Source organism: Podarcis filfolensis (assembly GCF_964270895.1).
Source record: "Podarcis filfolensis genome assembly, chromosome: 2".
NCBI lineage: Eukaryota > Metazoa > Chordata > Lepidosauria > Squamata > Lacertidae > Podarcis > Podarcis filfolensis.
Window position 1 is genome coordinate 75986152 of NC_139605.1, and position 21184 is coordinate 76007335.

At 40.1% G+C, this 21184-nt stretch overlaps 1 protein-coding gene across 5 annotated transcripts in view; it reads right to left on the bottom strand.

The window, feature by feature from the left end:
- Positions 1-21184, bottom strand: part of DOCK2 (dedicator of cytokinesis 2) — a 241012-nt gene that overhangs the window by 186963 nt on the left and 32865 nt on the right. For all 5 annotated transcript variants that reach the window (XM_083596706.1, XM_083596709.1, XM_083596710.1 and 2 more), the window contains 8 exons: positions 21020-21123; positions 18203-18386; positions 18013-18110; positions 14912-15001; positions 14537-14637; positions 11968-12102; positions 5513-5621; positions 112-182 (listed from right to left, as the gene is read on the bottom strand). In XM_083596706.1, the coding sequence (XP_083452832.1) occupies positions 112-182; positions 5513-5621; positions 11968-12102; positions 14537-14637; positions 14912-15001; positions 18013-18110; positions 18203-18386; positions 21020-21123 (892 nt within the window). The remainder of the gene's footprint in view (positions 1-111; positions 183-5512; positions 5622-11967; positions 12103-14536; positions 14638-14911; positions 15002-18012; positions 18111-18202; positions 18387-21019; positions 21124-21184) is intronic.

Here is a 21184-nt window from a genome sequence, read left to right on the forward strand (position 1 = left end):
GCAGCAATGCATCAAGTGTGAATTTACTTACCTAACTAACCCAATACCAGCATAGTCCTGCCAAAGGTATAGTGTCACCTAGATGACACTGAATTCTGAATGTTAGCTCACCTAAGTAACCTGACATCAAACACTGTTTCTACATCTTGGAGAACAGAAGGAATATACTTCAAGGCAGCCACCTGAAAGAAAGAAATATAAAATACTTGATCATTTTGTTGCATGTTTCATAAATACCTGTAAGCTAAAGGCCATCATACCCAGGAAAACCCACGTTTTACCGCTAAATGAGAACAAATGGCAATCCTTGGAAAACCTAATTGCTGCTTGCTCTGATTTAGCTGTAAAACACTGATATTCCCAAGAAGAGTGCCAGGACCACCACCACCCCTCCAAAAAAAACCACCACTGCTCAAACATGCAGTTTTAAAGCACAAATGTGCCTAGAAATGCAACACAAAGGGAAGTCTGGATGAGCCTCAAGTATCATCACAACTTAAGGATACATGGGATAGCTTAATAAATGGGACCCTGAGCTCCTGGTAAGAAGCATTTAGATCGATGAAGAAAAACAAATGGAAATAAAATAATAAACTTGTTTTCTCCTGACTCTCCACTACGAAAGAATGACACACATTACACAACCATACACTCCCACAGAACCAACCTGAAGTAAATCAACTGCATTTGCTTTCGCTCAGTAATACCTAGGCTTATATTTTAGACTGGAAAAGGCATTATGGTAAGTTAGGTTTCTGGACACATTACCCATGCACATGGATGCTGCATATTTATGAGATGAGATACACACACACTATTCCCACCACAGTATTAATATTTTAGCTGATTCCATCACAACAAATTTGTGAATGTGAAAGATACATGATGATAATTATGGCAGATACATTCCGGTTTGTTAATAAGAAAGCAAGTCCCTGCGCTATCCTTACTCTCAGGGGAGCAGTAGACACATCAAGGCTCAAAAAGATGGCCCCAAAGAAATGGCAATAAAAGCTCAGTTCAATTTTTATTCAAGTCTTTATTACACAAAACTTCAAACAGAGAGGCATGTGCAAAGTGCTGCTCGTTGTTTCCACATGCACACAAACACACACGCAAATGGTACGTCACATGTCCTAAAGAACACCACAAGGGCAAACCCATTAAGTATGGCACACTCTGGCAAAGACAATGTTGCTGTTAACAATGCCTGGTACAAAGCTTGCTATTCAGGTTCACCATACTCCAACAAACAGAGATAACAAAAGTGTCACTTCTAATTTATTTCACAGTTATTTCAACTGTCTTTTAAAAGCTACGTGCCAACTCATTCCATTCCTTTTGGGTAACAGTCACCACAAAATGCTACTTGCAACATATAGCTTTGCATGTACTGTACTATTGTGTACAGTTTTTGAGGGGGGAGGGTAAAAGGGAGCAGAATTATTCATTTTATTACATTTTTATCTCATCCTTCTTTCAAGTAACTTAGGGCTGTGTGCATGGTGTATCCCAACCACCACTTTGTGACAATTTTAGGTCTGTACAGGCAATAATTCTGGGGGCAGACTGGAGCGAAGCCTGCTCCACTCTTCTCCGCTCCCAAGTCCCACCCCCATGGACTGGCCTGATTGGCCAGAACTCAAAATTGAGACTGGTGGGAAACCCTACCCTCTTCCATGGCCACCCTGTCCAGCATTGTTTCCGGGGGATCAGGAACAGTCGCAACGGGCTGCAGCTGCAGTGCACCACAGGGCTGGGTAAGCAGCCATTCTGGGAAAATCAAAGCACATGGGCAGTGGATAGCACTGTGCCTGCTAACCCCACCAACAATCGCAATACATGGATTGACTCTTCTGCACATAGCCTGTTTATGTACAACTTGCACAAACATAAGCTCTGCCCACAGATTCTGTACTGTGAAAAAAATACCGAATGAAGTCCACACATTCCCAGGGCTGGATTAACCATGAAGCAAAATAAGCAAGTGCTTAGGGCATCAAGGGAACAGGAGCACCACAGAAATTTTCCATTGCCAGATTTTTAACATTAATGGTCACAAATTGCTGCACTGAGTGTTCATTTTCTCACTTGAAGTATGTTAAAAATCCCAACAGAACAATTATGCAACAAGGCAGGCTGGTTACCTTATCTCTACTAAGTATAGAAGTAGATGTGTTGCGTAAGATTAGTTTTGAGGATGTGATCAAAGACTTTGCAATTAGAAAAAGTAGGAGAATTTTTTTTTAAGTATAAATAAAGTGGAAGGATACAAAAATAAACATTATTTTCCATCTTACTATCGGTTTTGCAAAATAAAAAAATATTTTATGGTTTAATAGTGTGTGTGTGTGTGTGTGTGTGTGTGTGTGTGTGTGTGGCACCAAAATCTTTTAAGTGCTTATGACGTCTACAAGTGTTAATGTGGCCCTGCATGTTCCTTCCTCCATGTGGTAATTATCCTCTCTCTTTCACACTAGGTTCATGTGACATAGGTTAGGCTGTGAGAAATTCAGCCAAGGATACCCAGGGAATCGTATGAATGAGAAGGAATTTGAATTTGGCTGACCAGCACTCTAGCCATTACGCTGTACTGGTTCTACTAAAAGGCCAAAACATTTCTATCTATCTAGTTATTTATTTATTCTATTCCATAAAATTTATATACAGCTTGATTGTAAAAACAAACCTGAAACTGGTTTACCAAAACAATAAAATATATCAGTAAAAGAATAACAGTATCAGTAAAAACAGCTATTTAAAATATCTCAAAAACAAATCAGCAATAAACTAAAAACAAATCCAAATCAACATTCCACATATCTGAGTAGGCTTGTCTAAACAAACATGTTTTTGGCAGTCACCAAAAAGTACAGTGAAGGAGCCTGCCTGCCTGATATCAAGAAGCAATGAGTTCCAAAGTGTAGGTGCTGCCACATTAAAATATAGATTTCTTATGAATAGCAAAGTAAATCTAAACAGCCAGAAAATGCCCACAAAAAAGTGACATATCTGAAGTTAACAGACATGTACATGGACATTTTCATCATGTGGTCCTAAGCATTAGCTTGCTTAAAAGGAACGAAATGTTCACAGATATTCACTGGGGTTATTTAAACAAAAACAATTTTTTTTATCATTTGTCTCTAGAAGTGAATAGCCCCTTAAATTGCAAGCAGGGAGGCTTAAGAAACTTAAAAAGCAGGCCACCTAAATATGACTGTTCCTTCAGTAAAATCCCTTCCCACTCTCCTCAAACAAAAATTAATTTGAAAGGCATTTCTTGTAGCCTTACTTGATTCTCCAAGATTGATTGTTTTTAAAGTGCCTATTTGTAAGGCAGTTTCTTCAGAGCAAGATAATACAGAGATTTGGAGGTGGGAAAGAATAGTTAGAGAGGGTTATTTTTTAAGAAATCATTACATTGTCTGGTTTCTATAAGAAAAGTATTCCAAGCAAAGGTGGGGGGACGGGACACTTAGGAAGTTTGAGGGGGAGTCTTCTCCACCCAAATTCAAGTGATGCAACTAAAAATATTCCTGCAGTTTCGCTCAGGATCGTAAGCTTAGTTTTATGATCAAAGTGCTCAGCTGCTCTCATTTATACTCAGTCCATGTACACACTGCTGTGGCATTTCCATTTTAGTGCCTATCTTTTCCAACATACTTGGCACCTTATCTTTCCCTGCTGCTGAAGTCTGACTTAAAACATGGCATTTCCTTTCCTTGTGGTTTCAACTTCTCCCATGTTCTTACTGAAATATTCATTTGCTGACCATAATTTATGATATTTGGACATGTTTAGGGCGTTTCTGCCTCCTGGACAGCTACGTGTTTAAAATCATCTCTGTGTGAGCAATCAGTTATTTCACTAGACTACAAAGCCCAAATGAAATCAGGTGCTTGAGGAAAACGTATTTGCTTTGCTTAACAATCACACCACAAAGCAAAACCAACCAAACAAAACCCAACTTTTATTCTTCTGAGCAGAGGATTAAGAGGATAATTCTATATATATATATATATGTATGACACATTTTCATATGCTGACCTTCAACTATTATCAACAACAATAGTCCTTAGCTTCCTGGTTCATTTTTTTTAAACAACAACAACTGTAAAATGCCATGCTTAAATTACTTTTAGCAGCCTAAAGTCCACAGAATGTAAGCCTCTTCATCCATATTTGGTCTCACTTTCCCAGTTTATCACCACCTATTCCAACCTGCAGATCTTTAGCATTGAAACTAAATAGAGGGATTCAAAGTGCAATTGATTATTTTTTGCTCTAATACTCAGCTGTGCTACTTCGCAGGAAGATTGATCGTCCAGACCTTAGTAGTGGGATTACATTACCTATAAGATTTCACAGTGCTATCACAAATCTAAATAACACCCCGGCCTCAAAATAATAAATAAATTTGAATATATCTCCAAGAAAGGCTTCTGCAAATACCCAAATGGAATTTAGATCGTGTGCTAGCCTACTTGGCACCTCAATATTTATTAGTGCTATGCACTAATACACAGGATTCAGACCAGCTGGGACACAAGACTCTTAACCTCAGGGTTATGGGTTCGAGCCCCACCCCTTTGGGCAAAAGATTCCTGCATTGCAGGGGGTTGGACTAGATGACCTTCGTGGTTCCTTCCAACTCTACGATTCCTTTTTGGAGCCTCAGAAAACAACCTACCTAAGTCTAAGGCATATCATACGCTGCCTGATTAAGCTCAGGTTTCCTCTGAGTCTTCTTTATCCCTCCCCACCCCATTCGATACAACACCAAGTTGTCAAAGGAACTTTGACATACAGCTACATTCACTTTCTAAAAGAATGAGGAGGGGCAGAGGTAGTCATGTTGTTGGCGGGGAGGAATAATAAAGAACTTTTTGACAGTAAGAGCTGTTTGACAGTGGAACAGACCCCCATGAGAGGTGATTGACTCTCCTTGGATGGTCGTATGACGTGTGTGATCTAGTTGAGATTCCTGCATTGCAGGGGGCTGGACTCGATGACCCTCAGGATTTCTTCCAGCTCTACAATTCTATTATTCAAATATTGACTCAATACTCAATATTTCAGCATTTATTTATTTTAAAAAATCTATTTCCCAGCATTTTTCGTGTGGACAAAGCTAGTTACATAGGCACAAATTCTATCAGAAAGCCCTAAACTTTTGGCATGCTTTCATATGATTGCAGGAGTCCCACAGAGTGCTACCCACATTGTTACTGTAACACTGAAAGGGCACTCTGGGCAGACCAATAACAATGTATTATACTTCTAAGCAGCTGCTTAGAGTAGATTATTTGGTCCTAAAGAACTTTCAGTGTTAAAATAAGCATACAAACAACATGCGCACACACACACAAGTTTCTGAGAGCTCTTGAGAAATCCTATACGTCCATTAAAGGGAGGGAGGGAAAAAGAGATTGAGCTCCCCAAAGCTGTCTATCTACATTTGTACTTCCATGTGCTCTAATCCAGGGCAAGACAGGTAAAGCAGGCAAACCTGTGGTATAAGGGCTGTTTTTTCTTGACTTCTCATCAGGTTGTTGATTGATTCAAAAAGCCTCCTCATTGCTTCTTCAAATTCTGTCACTTCTTTGCCTTCATACAGCCTGAGAGAAAACATATTCTCATTAAGAACTCCCTAACAAAACAAAAAATTGAAATCACTGGATTGTTATTATCAGACAGATACATTGGTATGTACCTAAAACGACTAACCTAATGTTATTGTTCCAATTCATGGACACAGCACATAAAACGTACTTATTTATTTCCCCACTCCCACCCCAAGTTAATAGCCTTTACAGAAAAAAATACTTGAGGCTGTCTTTGGAAGACAACTTGGACATTTCATGTAGTATGCATTGCAGTAATCCAGTCTGGAAGTTGCTAGAGCATGGAGTAACATGGTTGAGTCATCTCCATCCAAAATGGCCTGTAGCTAGTGAACCAGCCATAGCTGGAAACAGGCACTCCTAGCTACCTGGGCCTCAAATGACAATGTTGGATCCAGGAGTACCACCAAGCTATGGAGCTGTTCCTTCCAGGGGAGTGCAACCCAGTTCAGAACAGGCTGTCTCCCCATGTCCTGCACTTGAGAACTTGGAAAACATATACAGACATTATCGGGACCCATGCAACTACTAAGAACTAAGACGAAATAAAAATCTACTACTAGCACTATTAGCAGGAGCAATCTAGATTAATTCAGGACTAGTTTTAGGAAATCCCAGACAATAGTAGCCCTATATTTTTAAAACACAAACACATCACTGCTACTTAGATTACTAAACTTCTAACTGTCCAAGCATTTGGATGCCACATATTCTGTTCAGATGAATAATGCTGTAGCCTGTACTATACAAGTCTGTAGCACAAAACTCTCAAATTCCTTCTCATCAGTTTCTTGTAGCACAATGAAAGCACCCAATGCTATTCATAATTGTTTCTTGAGTAACTCCATCACTATCCAATTCTGTGTCAAATCGAGATATTAAGAAAACGAGACAGCAAATGTGAATTAGATTACCAGCCAGCATGAATTAATATCATATCCCAGCAGTATTTATAAAAGGCGAAAGCAGGGTTTAGCCATTCATCATCTGGTTGTATTATACCTTTATTAAATCAAATATCAGTTAATACATATTGCCTTTTTCTGAAAAAGGTAAAGCTCAAAGCTTGCTAATTAACAACAAAATTAAGGACTTTTCCCAATTCACATTAGTTAATAACAGTACTGCAGCCTTCATTCTATCAGGTTTATCAGTGGTCGTTAAAGCTGATTTAATCTTCTTTATTAGCAAATTAATCTAACCCGCTACATGAGGTTGAAACAAGAATGGAAATGCATGTTTTATTATGACAAGGGAAGGCTAATACTTGCCTGAAGCTTATATACAAAAGCTAACAGCAATCCAATCTGCAAGTTACAGTCGCTTCCTCTGGCACCATTTACTTCCAACTAAAAGTCAAAGCTTACCCTTGCATGAAGATGCGATGTAGTCAAGCACATTGGACGTGTAAGACTCTCTCATACATTATAGCAGCACAACATGGAAACAGGATTTGTAAACATCACTTTTTACAACGTATTTTCTCAGCTGGGAAAAGCCATTTTATGATTGTTTCTACTCACATTTTTTGCCAATTATTTCAACTATATTCTGATACACCATACAACTTGGTTACGACAGCCAAGCATCTATGTTGGTGAAACGTTGCTTACCTTTATTAAACATCACTGCTTTGATGTATATAGCATCGCCTTATATTAATATACCAGTTTCATAAACCCCTCAAGAGTAGCATATTATTCCTTTGTCACACAAAGAGCCAATTGCTGTTGATACATTTATTTAATAATGAGCATAAGTGCTGGGTTGCTGTTGGTTTCCCACCCCCAACCCCCATATCTGCTACACAGCGTCTCAGTTTCCTGATTTGACAATATTTATGTTTAGTTTATATTATAGTACTAGTGATCCAGAGATCCGTTGGTACCATCAAAAACAATGAAACGGAACTAATTTCAAGTCAGTATTGCTCCAGTCTCCCTCTCCCTCTCACATTTTGCGTACATGTGGAGAAGAGCTGAAGTGGGCAACTGAATCCATTTAACCACCCTGCAACTTTCACAGGCACAAGTTGTGCTGAAAGTGCAATGACATATAGCCTCTCCATCAACACCAGGTATGTACATCATGATGAATCTTCAATAAAAATAATGCCTGGAGGGGTCCTGATATGTAACTATAGACCAGCTTTGAATGAAACTTGCTCAAAGTGTTGGGAAGTGATTTTCCTGTGTTTGCAAGAGGGTAGGAAAATAATATCTAGAATGTGTTGGGGAATGAATATTTCAAAAGACTGAAATACTGAGTGAAGGTCAAAAGTGATTGTCTTTTGACAGATGGCAAACTTGCAGTAATGAAAAAAAGCTTAAAGCTTTTGTCAACAACACTTGAGAAAAAATAAAGCATTCATCTAAAAAGATACTGTGATTATGGCTGACGGTTGCTGCAAGGTTGTAGCTTTTAGTTGATCTAATGGATACATGAAAACCTAGAGAAGTAGAGGTAACTTCAGCTAATGGGATGTATCTTTGGTTTCATTTTAGACCAGTAGTTCTACAAATAAATCAGACTATCAACATATGTATAAACCATAGGTTTACTCTGATATCCCTCTCCAGGGTTTCATTTGGATGTGTACTGACAACAATTGTGTTGTGACAACAATACAGGCCAGAATACTTGTGCTTAAATTATGTGAAAAGACTTCACATAATTCCCCACGATGTCACACACAGAACAGAAACAGACCAAATGTTGGAAGGACGGTATCCAACGCCTCTTGTCCCAATATAAATCACAAGATTTTCAGGTGACTATGAAGATAGACAAGAGGCACTTAAGAGATTGTCTCTTTAGGTCCCATGCAGAAATGGATCTAACCATGATGGCTTCTACCAAGCGTTCACCATGGTTCCCATGGTCAAAGCTCCCACTTGCCGTGCTTAGAATTGCTTTCACAGAATTACGATTCCAATCGATGCCCTCGGCGGTGTTGGATGGATGCTACGGCAAAGTACATTATGAAGAAAGACTTTGTCTTGCAGTTCACTTTCTCCTCCCAGACCTCTCGTCGTATCCACTCCTCTCAATAACACACTCAGCTTTCAATCAATTAAGCACCCCAAATAAAAAAAGAAACAGTCTCAGCTTGGACACATTACGCGGGGGAGGTATATACAAAAATACAATAACTCGGAACAAAGTCTCACTTATATATCCTAAACTGGGTGAAAAATTACCATCCCTTTTGGTCGCTGGCGTAGCGCACTCCGACCAGAACAGAGCAGAAATGTTTCTATCCGCTTTTCAAATATTCAACTGTTTTTAATCAGTCCATTGCCTCAGATTTTTACACTTTGTATCTGAAGTCTCTCCGCAACGCCCACTCGGCAGTTACAATCTTACTCCCTCTCTCTCCCAGTCTTCCGTTACACGCCGGTTACTCTTACCGCTGAGGCGAATTCCTTCTTCTTTCATGTCATAATATCTTTGTTCCGCTGGTTTCTTTAACTTAAATTCAGTCTGTTATTGTTTTAGTTATAACCCAGCTTCTTAATTGTTGTTGGAGGCTTGCCGCTTTCACTCGGAGCCTGAGGCTTCACAGCACGGGGTCTGCTGCTTCCCTTTCGTGCTGCAGCTCCAATCCTGTTCTCAAACTTGGTTTAAAATGTCCGAAAAACAGGAGAGCACCGGCAGCACCGCCAGGTATCTGTCCCCCAAGATAATCCTCTTGGGGTTTCGAGGTCCACGGAGCCTTCGTGACACCTCTAGACCCCCGTGTTGTTCGAGACCCCCCCCCCCGGAGGGCAGCCTCGCGCTCCTTTCTTGTGGCTGCGGCTCGCTGGAAGTCGAGCACAGCAGTCCTTGTGAGGCTTCAGACCCCGCCCTGGGCCAGGTGGTAAGTGGCAGGAAGGAGCAGGGCCCTCAGACACTCACACCTGTTCTAACATCACTTATTAACATCCCCTGTTTCCGAATGGAACTCACTTGAATAGGGTGGAAAGGGTGAAATGGCTGCTGAGCGATACTGATGACTTTGTAACTTATAAGGTAGCACTCTATGCGCTGGCAGCTAAGAAGATCAGGAGGAAAGAACTAGATAAAATAGCGGTCAACTGCAAAGGGGATTCGGATATTTAATTTAGCATATTTTACTAGCGAATCTTCTGCTATTCTATTTTACGCAACAAACAATCTTAGTAGTTGTGACTGTGGTTTATATTGTATGTGTGGTGCCTGATGATTTTTATGGTTATTGCTGGTTTTCCTTTTGTTATTTTTCTGAATGATGCCATGGCCTATGGCTAGCGCAATAAATGTCTATGATGATGATGACGACAATGACAGGCAATACAAAGTCTAGTCTAGTTATAACAAGCGCACTAGATAAAATTGTTGCAGTGGGGAGAAGAAGGAATTTCAACCTAAGCATTAAATTAAATTGTGGTAAAATGTTGGTCTCCATGCTAAGCTAAAATTGAGGAGTTTGAGCTGAAGTTTTTGAACAGTCTGGGATTTATGTTTCCAATGTGTCAAAAAAAAAAAAAAAAAAAGATACTGGAACTTCAACAGGGCAGGGCAAGAGTGTGATAGTAAATCTCATTTTTCGAGATTACGTTTAAAAAGAGAGGACAGATGTCCCTAAAATTGTTTGTTTTTACTTTTTGCCAAAGTTGAAAGCACAAACATGACCTCTGTACAAAGAAGAATTCCAATTGTTTTGAAATTGTAATCTGATATGATACACAAGGTTTAATAATGTGAACTGCTGCAGAAGTCAAAATAATTCTTGGGAGTATACAGTATAAATCAACAGGTGTGTTTTTTAGCTTTAGGCCTTGAAGTAACCCATCAAAAATGTAGTTGCTACAAACATGTAGTTAGCACCTTCCTTTGGTGTGCTTTGTAATCTGAAGCTAACTTTGTTTTAAAGTTAATTTTATTTTTAACATTTTAAAATGTATGAAATCCTTCCAGTGAAGCTCTGATGGACCCCTAACAAAGAAATCCTCCCTTTCCCGTAATCAAAGTCACAACAAGCCTGGCTATGATTTGTTGCTTTAATAGCTAGGTATTTAGCAAGGAAAGCTAGGGATCCTCCAATATTCCACAGCTTGAGTAGAAGAAACTGCTGGATATGTAATACAAATGTATTTATTTCTTCTTTTAAACATACTAGATACTTTTGATAAGATGGGGAACTCATTTTTTGAGAGTTTATGCTAAGCATTCCGCAAAGTATTAAATTATAGACCAGGTCTGATGACTCGCTGGGATCATGGCTATTTCTTTCTTCAGGTTCTTAAATGTTATTCTTATTGTGGCATTTTGCACTGAAAACAATCCCTCTTGTCCAATTACCAGTTTTGTTTCTGTGCTATTCCTCCTAATGCATGGAAGGTAACAATTTGGTTAAAGAGTTGTTTCTATTTTGTGGTTCTGAATTTAAAACGTAAGGGCAGTTTCCTTGCACAATGTAGCTTTATACTCCTTATTGTGGGGGGGGGGGATATTTCCTACTGTGCTCTCAGATCTATCATATAAAGAGCGGGGGTGGGAGGGGACTGTTTTTGTATATAGTAAAAGTCAACCGAATTATTTACAGAAGAAAGCAAAGTCCTTGCTTAAATGGCAAGCCTGTGCTTCTTTTGGAGCAAATGGAGAACTTTTGCTCTTAAAAATTGTAGATCTTAAGGAAAACACTATTCCAAATTCAAGATTACTCCTTGAAATTAAATGTACAAGCTTATTACACACTTATTGGTTTCTTAGACTCCCTTCTCCTCTCTGGGCCTATTTAGCAACTGTAATGTGTTGATCCTGAAGAATGCAATTAAAGCTACTGGAGACTGCTATGCAACTTTACATTGTTGTGCTGATTTTGTATCCTGCAACACAAGATGCTATTTTACAAGAGCCATTACTACCTCTAAGGACAGCACAAACAAGGTTGATAACCTCTGCCAATACTGTAAATTGTGCCACTGCATCAGGTGCCATGTATAATATCTGTGTGCAATATCTGCTTTCATTGACCTTGCAAACAAAATTCATCTGTAATCTTCTCCAGCCCAGAGCATTTCCAGTTCTATTTCTATTATGGCAAAATGTGAGCTCACTGTCACAGTAACTGCAACACCCACCCAATTAATCTATTTGAATAATAGGCAGGTGAACACATGTCTGATCTATCAAGAATATACATTTTTTTAAAAAAATAAATAGATTTCCAACATTATTTAACAGAGTAGGTGATAAATTCCCCGAAACTCCCAAGAGCCTGATGAAATTAAGCAGGGGCCGCGTCTGGTGGTCAGGCCAGAAGCCCCTCACCCTTACCTCAGTGCTATTTCAAAAGTAATCAGACTCTAATACTTACTGTGAAAACAAAGTCCTTGACCGAACTATGAACTTGAACACATATTCCAGAGATTTCAGAGTTCTTAGTATAGGTTCACACTGTTCCCCTCTGCAGGAAATGTCCAAGTAAGTCTTCAAAACTGTCATTAGTTTCCTGAAATTGAAAAAATGTGTTACAAAGGGGGAATGGGGCTAAACTTTATCACATTTCCTTTGTATAGAGTGTAAAGTGGCAAATATCTATATAGTGCATGATGTAACATGGCAGACTTGGTTTTATTACTTTATAATTCAAATAAAAATATTGCACAATTCAATGGGGGAAAAGCACAGTAGCATGACCTTTTATTTCCCATTATTATTTCTATCTATCACACAGGATGGCTTTGGACAGTGGCCACGGTCATTGCACTGAATAATATTGCTAGTACAGTGTAGGGCTGGGAATTCTTGGCGCCAAACAATCTGCAACAAAGCAGTACTTTGGGTTGCAGTATTTAAACGTTTTTGCAGCACGCAAAGTATTTTGGCAAGGACTGGAATGATGATGAAGATGACAAAGGACTGTACCTGAAAGTTACTGACTCATAGCTATGAGTGGAAAATATATTGGTGGAAATATATATTGTAAATCATACAATATATTCTGTATGCTCCATAGTCTAATATGCTCTTAGAAGAAAGTGCGTGTGCAATCGCACACACAAAACACCTCCCTTTTCAAAAATGGACTGAATCTAGCCTAGGTGAGCTCCCCTTTTGTAAACTATGAGACTTAAGTCATGACTGGTTTCAATAGCAGACTGATCCTCCCCTCCCCATGTGCTGTTCTGGGGGTTCTTCCGGCTTCCCTGCCTCAGAGCCAATTTCAGGGAGCACCAGGGTGCACAGCCTCATTGTACAAGTGGAAGCCCTCGTTAGGTGAATCCTGCTCTTAGTATGAAGCAAAACTATTTTATATAATGACTAGAAACAAATCTAAGGACACATTCTGAACCGTATTACATACCATACACACATGTGGATAGTAAAAATTCTCTATGTATCAGTGATCTTAAGAAGACTGTAGAATGGTACCAGCAATCCCTTGAACATTTGAGCAGGTGACCTCATTCCAACTCACAGCTTATGAAACTTTAGCGCTAACCAGATTCTGACTCTTCCACAGCCTCCCTGGAAGGGCCCATGAAATCACACCCCAAGCACCATGGCAGACTCCTTAGCAGAGCCAGCCCAAGACATTTTTCTGCCCAAGGCAAAGGACAAGATTCCACCCTCCATGGACAGAAGTTGACTGCGCTGGCCGTTGAACCTAAGTGCAACATTGGCAATAGGGTAACATATTCCACAGCACCTGAGGGCAGCAGGGGGTGCATTGTCTCCATGTGCTACCTAAAGAGATTGATTAACTCATTCTACCTAATGGGAAAGCCTTAGACATTGCCCATTTTTAAAAAGAGATTCAAAGCTCCAGAACCCACTTAGGGCAACCATTAGAGAACAGACAGAAGCTGTGCATGAAAGACTGCACCCAGCTTGATGCCCCAACACATGCAGTTTAGGGGAAGTTCCAGCCATAAGATCTAACACATTCACATCTCAAGGGACTAAGTTCTCATCTACACATGGAACAACATAACTAATTTTGCAGCTTGTGGATCTGTAGTGTAGTTCACCATATGCCTTGTCCACACAGTGCAGAATCTCTACACCATCATCACCACCAGACAAGATCTTCCATCAGTGGCATGGAGTTCTGCTACACATAATGCAGGAAATCTATTCGGCAAGTTAAACTTTGCACAGACAAGCCTTGTATACAAAGCATGTAGACCAGCACTCAGAGTTCGATGAGGAATCATTTTCTTGAAAATACAGTGAACAAAAACCAACATACGGTAGTAATAGATGGAGTTTAGTGCCAACAAACTCACTGGTACTTTTATTCCCTTTTTCCTTCCTGAGCGTATGGTAGATCTGAAGACCCATAGTGTTCTAAAGTCCCCACCAAACTAATAAATAGGGGGCAGGGTTAGGGGTTGCTTTAGTGCACTTGGGTTTGATGTGTAATCAATAAAAAGAATGCCAAATTGCTGTGAGTGAGCCTGATTTTATGTGACCTTTAGTGAGTCTTATGTTGTGGGCAAGTTTTTCCAATAAGGCAAGATGACACAGCTTGTCGTACCATCTGTCTATGGAAAATTTGTGCACCTCTCTTCAGAAATATGACATTTCCCAAGATGAGTATCTGTTGGTGTTTGTATGTTAATTTGATGACAATATTTATTTAATTTTCCATATTGATCTGAAGAAGGGAGCATTATCTTTCCCGAAGATTGACAGAAAAATAAAAATAAAATAATAATAATAATAAATAATAATAATAAACCTTTATTGTCCCTACACCGCCTATGTGCAGTGAAATTAAACGAGCCCCCCCCTCCCCTAAAGTCCAGAGAAGATGTCACTTCCAGCTCTGCCACCGAGTTTTACATGGAGATACCAGGGATGCTATGGATGGTGTGAATGCAAATTATTTGTTCTATATATCACTTTTCTCTCTAATGATTGAAATATCGTCAACTTACTTGTAGGCTAAAGTTGCGCTGAAGTGCTGCTGTATATAAGCCTCCAGTACGGTATTGAAATGCTGGAATTTTCTGTCTGCAATGAGTCCTATTATGTAGATCTGTAACAGGTTAATAGGATTAGTGGTTTTTTTGTTTTTATTTTGCACACCAAGTCATTTGAAAAGTTACAGTTTGCAATGAGCTCCTAAAAAATTTCAATTAGGTATTTTGTGTATTAGCTAAAGCCAAAAGTTTATTATCGAGGGATGCAACATATCTATGTTGGTGATCCTGAAGCCATTTCAGTTACAAGCAGTGCCTTGCTCCTATAGTAAATTGTTTCAAAAAATGGAGCCCATAGTTTGAACTTGAACAGCAGAGGGCAATCCTTACCAGTGCATCAAAGACGAGAATGTCATATTCATCACTATGAGAATGTTCCATCATGATATTAAACAAGGCATCTAAAGTATCTTGGAGGAACTAAAGAGAGAGAGAGAGAGAGAGAGAGAGAGAGAGAAGATGAACAAATATTTTACAAGCTTTGATATCATGACAGGATAAAGATTCTTTGAGAAACATTTTCATGTCTTTAAAAGAAAAATTCCACCTAGCCCCAGGGAAAGCATTTCATGCCTCAAAGGATCCATCTTTCTAGCCTTGTCACCTGGAGCATCACCACATCTTTGAAGACTTATTTTCTTATCATAGCACACATTTGACTCAAACAAGCAAAGCAGTCATTTCCCCCCCCCCCCCAATGTAATGCTAAGGATGGCCTACAGTTTATACTGGAATGAACAGAGCATTTCCTATTCCCCACAAGTGGAAAGTCGATTGCTTTATCTGTAAATGTTCACAGGTGTACTGCAAGAGGTTTGTAAGTTGCACAGTCCCTTAAAATGTGGAAAGTAATTGTTTTCAGCAGTGTGTCACTGTGAATTTAGCTGCAGCTGGTGTTAAGTAATATCCCTCAGCCTAAAATGGCTTGATAGTATGCCCAGACCATCAGGATACTTAAAGCACAAATGCAGGGGAAGGAGATAAAGCTAGTATCTCTCCTCCCATTAGCATGCCTGGTCTCAAGTCTTTGGTATCACCCAAATCATTGCCAAGTGGGAATGAAAACATGGTGCGTGCCAACTGGAAGAGGATTCTTCCTTCCATTCATACCAGCTCAGGTCTCTCCCGCCCTTTGTGCTTTGTCAGAAAGCTCAGATGAGAAGAAGGAAAGGAGGGTGAAGAGGTTTGCAGCAGGCCAGGATCAGCCATTGTGCTGCCAGTTGCCAACCACAATTCCAGCCTCAGAAACTTGGTGCCCGTGAACCCCAGCTGGAATATTCTACAGAATACCAATAGAGAGGATGATGAAAACTTTTATTTGGCTTTTCTACCACATGTTGCTTATGATATAGACATCATAAGAACAACATTAAAGCTCCAATATGCGAAATACATGACAATGATCAGGAGATAAGCTGATCTTTTACAAAAAGAAGAAGCTACAAGCCAGCCCAGGGACAACTCTGAACTTGATCCACATTTCTAAAAAAAATCAGTTCTTACAGCAGAAAAAGAAACATCAGTTCAATGCAAGGAAAGATTAATGAACTACTTATTTACACAGTGCAGAAGGCGGCTTTTCAAGTTTAGAAACACTCTGAATAGATCTTCTAGAATAGCCTGGGTCAACTGAATTCCTTTTCTAAACCCCATTAAAGAACCGTTTGAATGAAGGTTTATAATCTCGCCCTCTTCATCAGTGCTTCTAGTGTGACTGCTGTGTGTAACATCTTGCCTGATGGAAAACATTAAAGTTTGTGACATTTTGGTTGGCCCTAATAATGATGTTACCCAGCTGTGGATTTTGTATGTGGGTAAGTAATCCTTGCTACATATTTCCATAGTCATAGTCTGAAGTATAGTTCTTCATAGCAAAAGGAGCTTGCATCACATAGATAAACCATTACATGTTCACATTTCACCAATAAACACAAATATTTTCCAAAAAAGAGCAACACTCACCTTGTGATCAGAGATCAATTTACTTTTTATATATATTTATAGGAAAGGAAAAGATAATGGGTAGCTTTTCTTAGTCTCACAACCCTCTAAGCATATATTTCATTTCATTTGTACAGGCAAAGAAACATTGCCTTTTAGATTTTCCTTGATATTGTGCTTACTTTGAGTTAATTGTGCGTAAAGAGTAAAGACTTGAATCAAAGGATCTACGGTTGTTACAAAACTGCCATGCCCAGAATTTTGATAAGTTTGGGGAGTGCTAAAGCAGCAGCTCGCTGATTCTACTTTAATCAGTGTGAGTGTCCCCAAAGAATATTTGTGTGAAGCTTCAAGTCAAGGGAAAATGAATTATACCTGCTGCATTTAGCACACATGCAGCCTTAACTTACTTTCAGTATTGAAGCTAATATGGGAGAAAATTGCTCAGCACAATGCAACAGAAGGCAGGTGTGACCCTCCACCCAGGTGCCCCTTTTGATGTAAAAATCAAACCTCATCCTTTATTTGATAAACGAACAGAGCAGACATATGAACAACCAGGACTGCCCCCATCACATACAATCAATCAGGAATTCGCAAATAACCTGCTCCCACCGAATCAGGGGTCACTGGGGCAGAGGGCATATTTTTTGGGGGAAACTCTAATACCAAGTCTTTGAAAAACATGCTTTCTTTTGTTTGAAAATATTCTGAACACAATTGTTCCATCATTGTCTTTTTTAAAAAAATCATGTTTGCTGTTAAAAAACAAAAAAGCCAACAAAGGGAAGCATATTCCAGGGCAGCATTTAGCACAGCACGGTTAATAAAATAGGAAAACATTAAAATAAAATAGAAATTCTGCCATGTAAGGTATGCCTGAAATCCAGTTCAATTGTTGAGCTGCCATCTGTTTTCTGTGCAAACAGGACTGGTATTATCCTGAACTGATGTCACTTTGGGGCAATTATTTCCAAAAAGAAGTGGCTCTCCAGGGTTTCAGGTAGGGGAAATTCCCAGCCGCATCTGAAAATCCCTTTGCATGCAAATAATATGCTCTACCACTGACCCATGGCCTTTCCCACAATGAAGCCAACAAGACTGATGCCTTGTAAAAAGAAAACACAACTTTATTATTTGAGAACTATGCTCTCAGCCTATGATGGCTGATACTGAGTGAAGACAATTTCCTGAGCCATTCTCAAGGGATTAGTTTGCTTCAATGAGCACAAAAGATGTGTTACCACGAGATAGAAAAACATGTTGTTGAAATGGCTAAGATTTCCTACATGGATTTTGGAAATGAGTTGAGGAATAGCACCAGGATTCCTAATTTGTCTCTCTAGGAAATATTTATCCATTGAGGAACCAAGGACTGCACACTACATCATTTCCCGGGAAAGGGGGATGATTACCTCCCCCATAGTATATGGCTTTTCAGAAAGTCCCGGACCTAAAATTACACTGCTGTAAACATTTTAAAAACATACCTTCACAATTTCTTCCCCATCCACAATCTTCAGTTTTTCTAAGTTCTCCTTCAAGAGCTCTGGCTTCATACGCCACTTCAAAAGGCCCAGTAAACCAACTGCAGAGAAGAGCAGAAATATATTCACAGAGAAAGGGGGTCTAGCTTTCAAGTGCAACTTAAAAAGCCTTGTCAGAAGCTTATATTCTTACCATTTTGAGTTAGCTTGGTTGAACAAACAAGCGTTGAAATGGTAAATGTGTCTCTTGAGCTTACTGAGAGCCCTCCAACACTGCTTGAACTCCGACTTAAGGTTGAGCCTTTAGAGTCTATGTTATGACGTGAGGAAGGGAGACTCAGGTAAGCACTGGCATCCTCCATTTTCTTACTATCACCCTTGAAAGCAAGGCATGAAAACAAGGTGAGAGTCAGTGGAATGAGCTAAATTCACATATAACTAGGATAACTTTGCTGCACTCTTCCACACCAGTAGCCTTTTAGAAATAAATCTTTTTTAAAAAAATATTGGATTGAGACAAAAGTATATGCACTTTCTCTGCACAAACAAAACTCACAATCTACTTTTGAAACTAAGTGAGGATACGTGGGCAAAGAATTTTCTGCTGGTTTATAAAGAGAAGAGGTCACAACATGCACATAAGTCCATGGACACACAGAAACCGTTAAAAAAATCTTCTCAGTGAACAATGGAAATGGAAACAAATTAATTTTATTTAAATCATGTTTACCTTGCTCTTCAATCAAAAGGGTCCCCTGAGCAGCTTACAAATAGATCAAAACTATGGTCCTTAGACCACCGGTGGGGAATCTGTGACCTTGCAGATTTGGTTGGACTCCATCTCATCAATCCCAGCCAGCATAGCCAAGGGTCAAGGATGGGGGGGCGGGGGTTGTTCTCTAACAACACCTGCACAGTTTCCCCATCTCTGCCACAGTTCCCCCATTGCAGCAGGTGGGGCAGGAACTAAAAAGCAAACTCAAGCACCAGTTTTTAAAGCAACAGTTCTTATAGCAACTGGATGGGATTAAATTATGGGATGCATCAAGGTGAAAAGTAAAGCTTCAAAAAGTAGCAGCTTTGGGTTGAATTGTCCTTCAACTGACACCAGGGAGCGCTCTCCATGTGATGTTGGATTCCGTTCCCCATCAGCCCAAGCCAGCATTGCTCTTGCCAGAACTGATGGCAGCTGAAGTCTAGAAACGTCAGGATTGCACCACATTGGTTACCCTAGTACAGGCAGACTTAGTTATGCTGCTGTGTGATCATTTTGTGCATTATCCTGTTCCCACACCACTGGCTGGGTATGGAAAGACCACAGTATTAAGTCTGTCTAAATTTTATTATCCTTTTGGCAGGGACCAGCTGCATGTGAGAGTTCCCTGCAGGGAATTAGCATCTACAGGCAAACCAAGGAGAATTGACCCCCACCTCCCACCAGCTGATATCACCTGCCCATCAGAGTGATGTAACTTGATTTACATGCAGGAGTGGTTTCAGAAAAATGGCCTTGCTGGCCAAATTGCAACTAGGTCAAGATAAGCCTACAGGACATATTCCCCAGCCCTGGACTAAACATGACAGGAACAGCTGGGAAAACTTGAACAAGGGCTTCCATTTTCAGCAACAGTCCTACAACCAACTCATTGCTAGTTGTGCCCTAAAACTCCACAAGTGAGAGTCTTTTTCATTTTAGCAACACTCAGGGCATTGGCCATGTCCCACAGGGCTTCTAACTCTTAAGTACTAAGAGTAGGTTCCTAAATTGTACTGCAGACTGTTTTTCAAACTTGGGGAGCCACACAACCCTGGTGCTAGGGACACCTGCTTCATACAACTGATTTTCCTTATTTATCTTCAAGGAATCATTGCGGATGTTTAGTAATAAACTGCTTTTTAAAATGGAAATCAAAGGGTATTTAGGCAGCCATTCCCAGTTTAGCATTTAAAACTGACTAAAGGTTTTATCACCAGACTGCAGCTTTTTGTCTGACAGATCTCCAGCATCCTATAAGGACATATTTGGAAAAGCTCCAAACAACCTGAAATATAGTCAGCTCAGTCTTTTCGTCCCTTTCTTTCTGTTTCCCACTAGGCCATTTGCAAGGATTTTGTGTAAAAGCCAGAAACTTGGGCTAGTTGCCAGATGTGTTGAGTACACCTGAATTTTTTTAGGAAAAGCCAGCTACAGCATTTTCACTTGCTGTATGTGCTAGAACGGTGTAAGTCAAGAATAGTCAGCGTGCTGGCCTCCAAAGTGCAACTCCCACCACCCCTAGCTATTGGGTATGCTGGCTGCGACTGATGGGAATTGTAGTCCACAACAACTGGAAGGTACCACGTTAGCTATTCCTGGCGTAACTCACACTACACAAAGAAATCACTGAGTTCAGTTTTAGCACTGATGGATGTTCCTATATGAATATGCTATCCTTCAGGACCCCTCTTTCAAAGTTTAGGCATATGGATCTGGGCTGGGGAGAAGGTTTTTTTTCCCCAGTATTTGCATGCCAGTTATAGAATGACCTCCCCCTAGTCCTTTCAGGCTAGGAGTTGTTGGTATCTGTCTGTCTCAAGAGACAATGGAGTGTGCCTCTGATGGGAAAGTAAAACCACAGTGTTAGCAGCACCAAAGTGAGCCCCCTGGGACTCAATCTGCCCCAGCCTGTCTTCACATGCAGGGGAAGTCCCTAATTCACCAAGGGTTTGAGACCCATTGGCTACCTTCACCTGGTTTAGCCAGCCAGTCAAAGTTGTTCCTGGGGTGTGGCCACAGTCACATGCGGACAGCTTCTAGGAACCTCAGGTGAGAGCTGAGTGGAGGTGGGCACCAAACGTGGACATACTACCCCAAAAGGAGCATGGTGTGTTCCCTACCAGAGGTACTACCCCTCCCCTAACACCCCACACACCCCAGGCTTGGAGCATAATGCTTTAAGTAGACCAGCAGGAGATTGTTAGTGGATTGTGCAAAGCCGTGTGGAAGTCTATGCAGCATAACCAACAATACCTTTAGAACGGCCAGATCATGAAAGCCATCAAGCAGAGTTGTCCCATCCTCCTTCATTAACTTCACATAGGCCATTGCAAAGTTCTTTTCTCCTTTGTCTTTAGCTGTGCAATAAATAATTTGGTATAATTCTTTTTTCCCGCCTATAACATGTCCACTTATCTA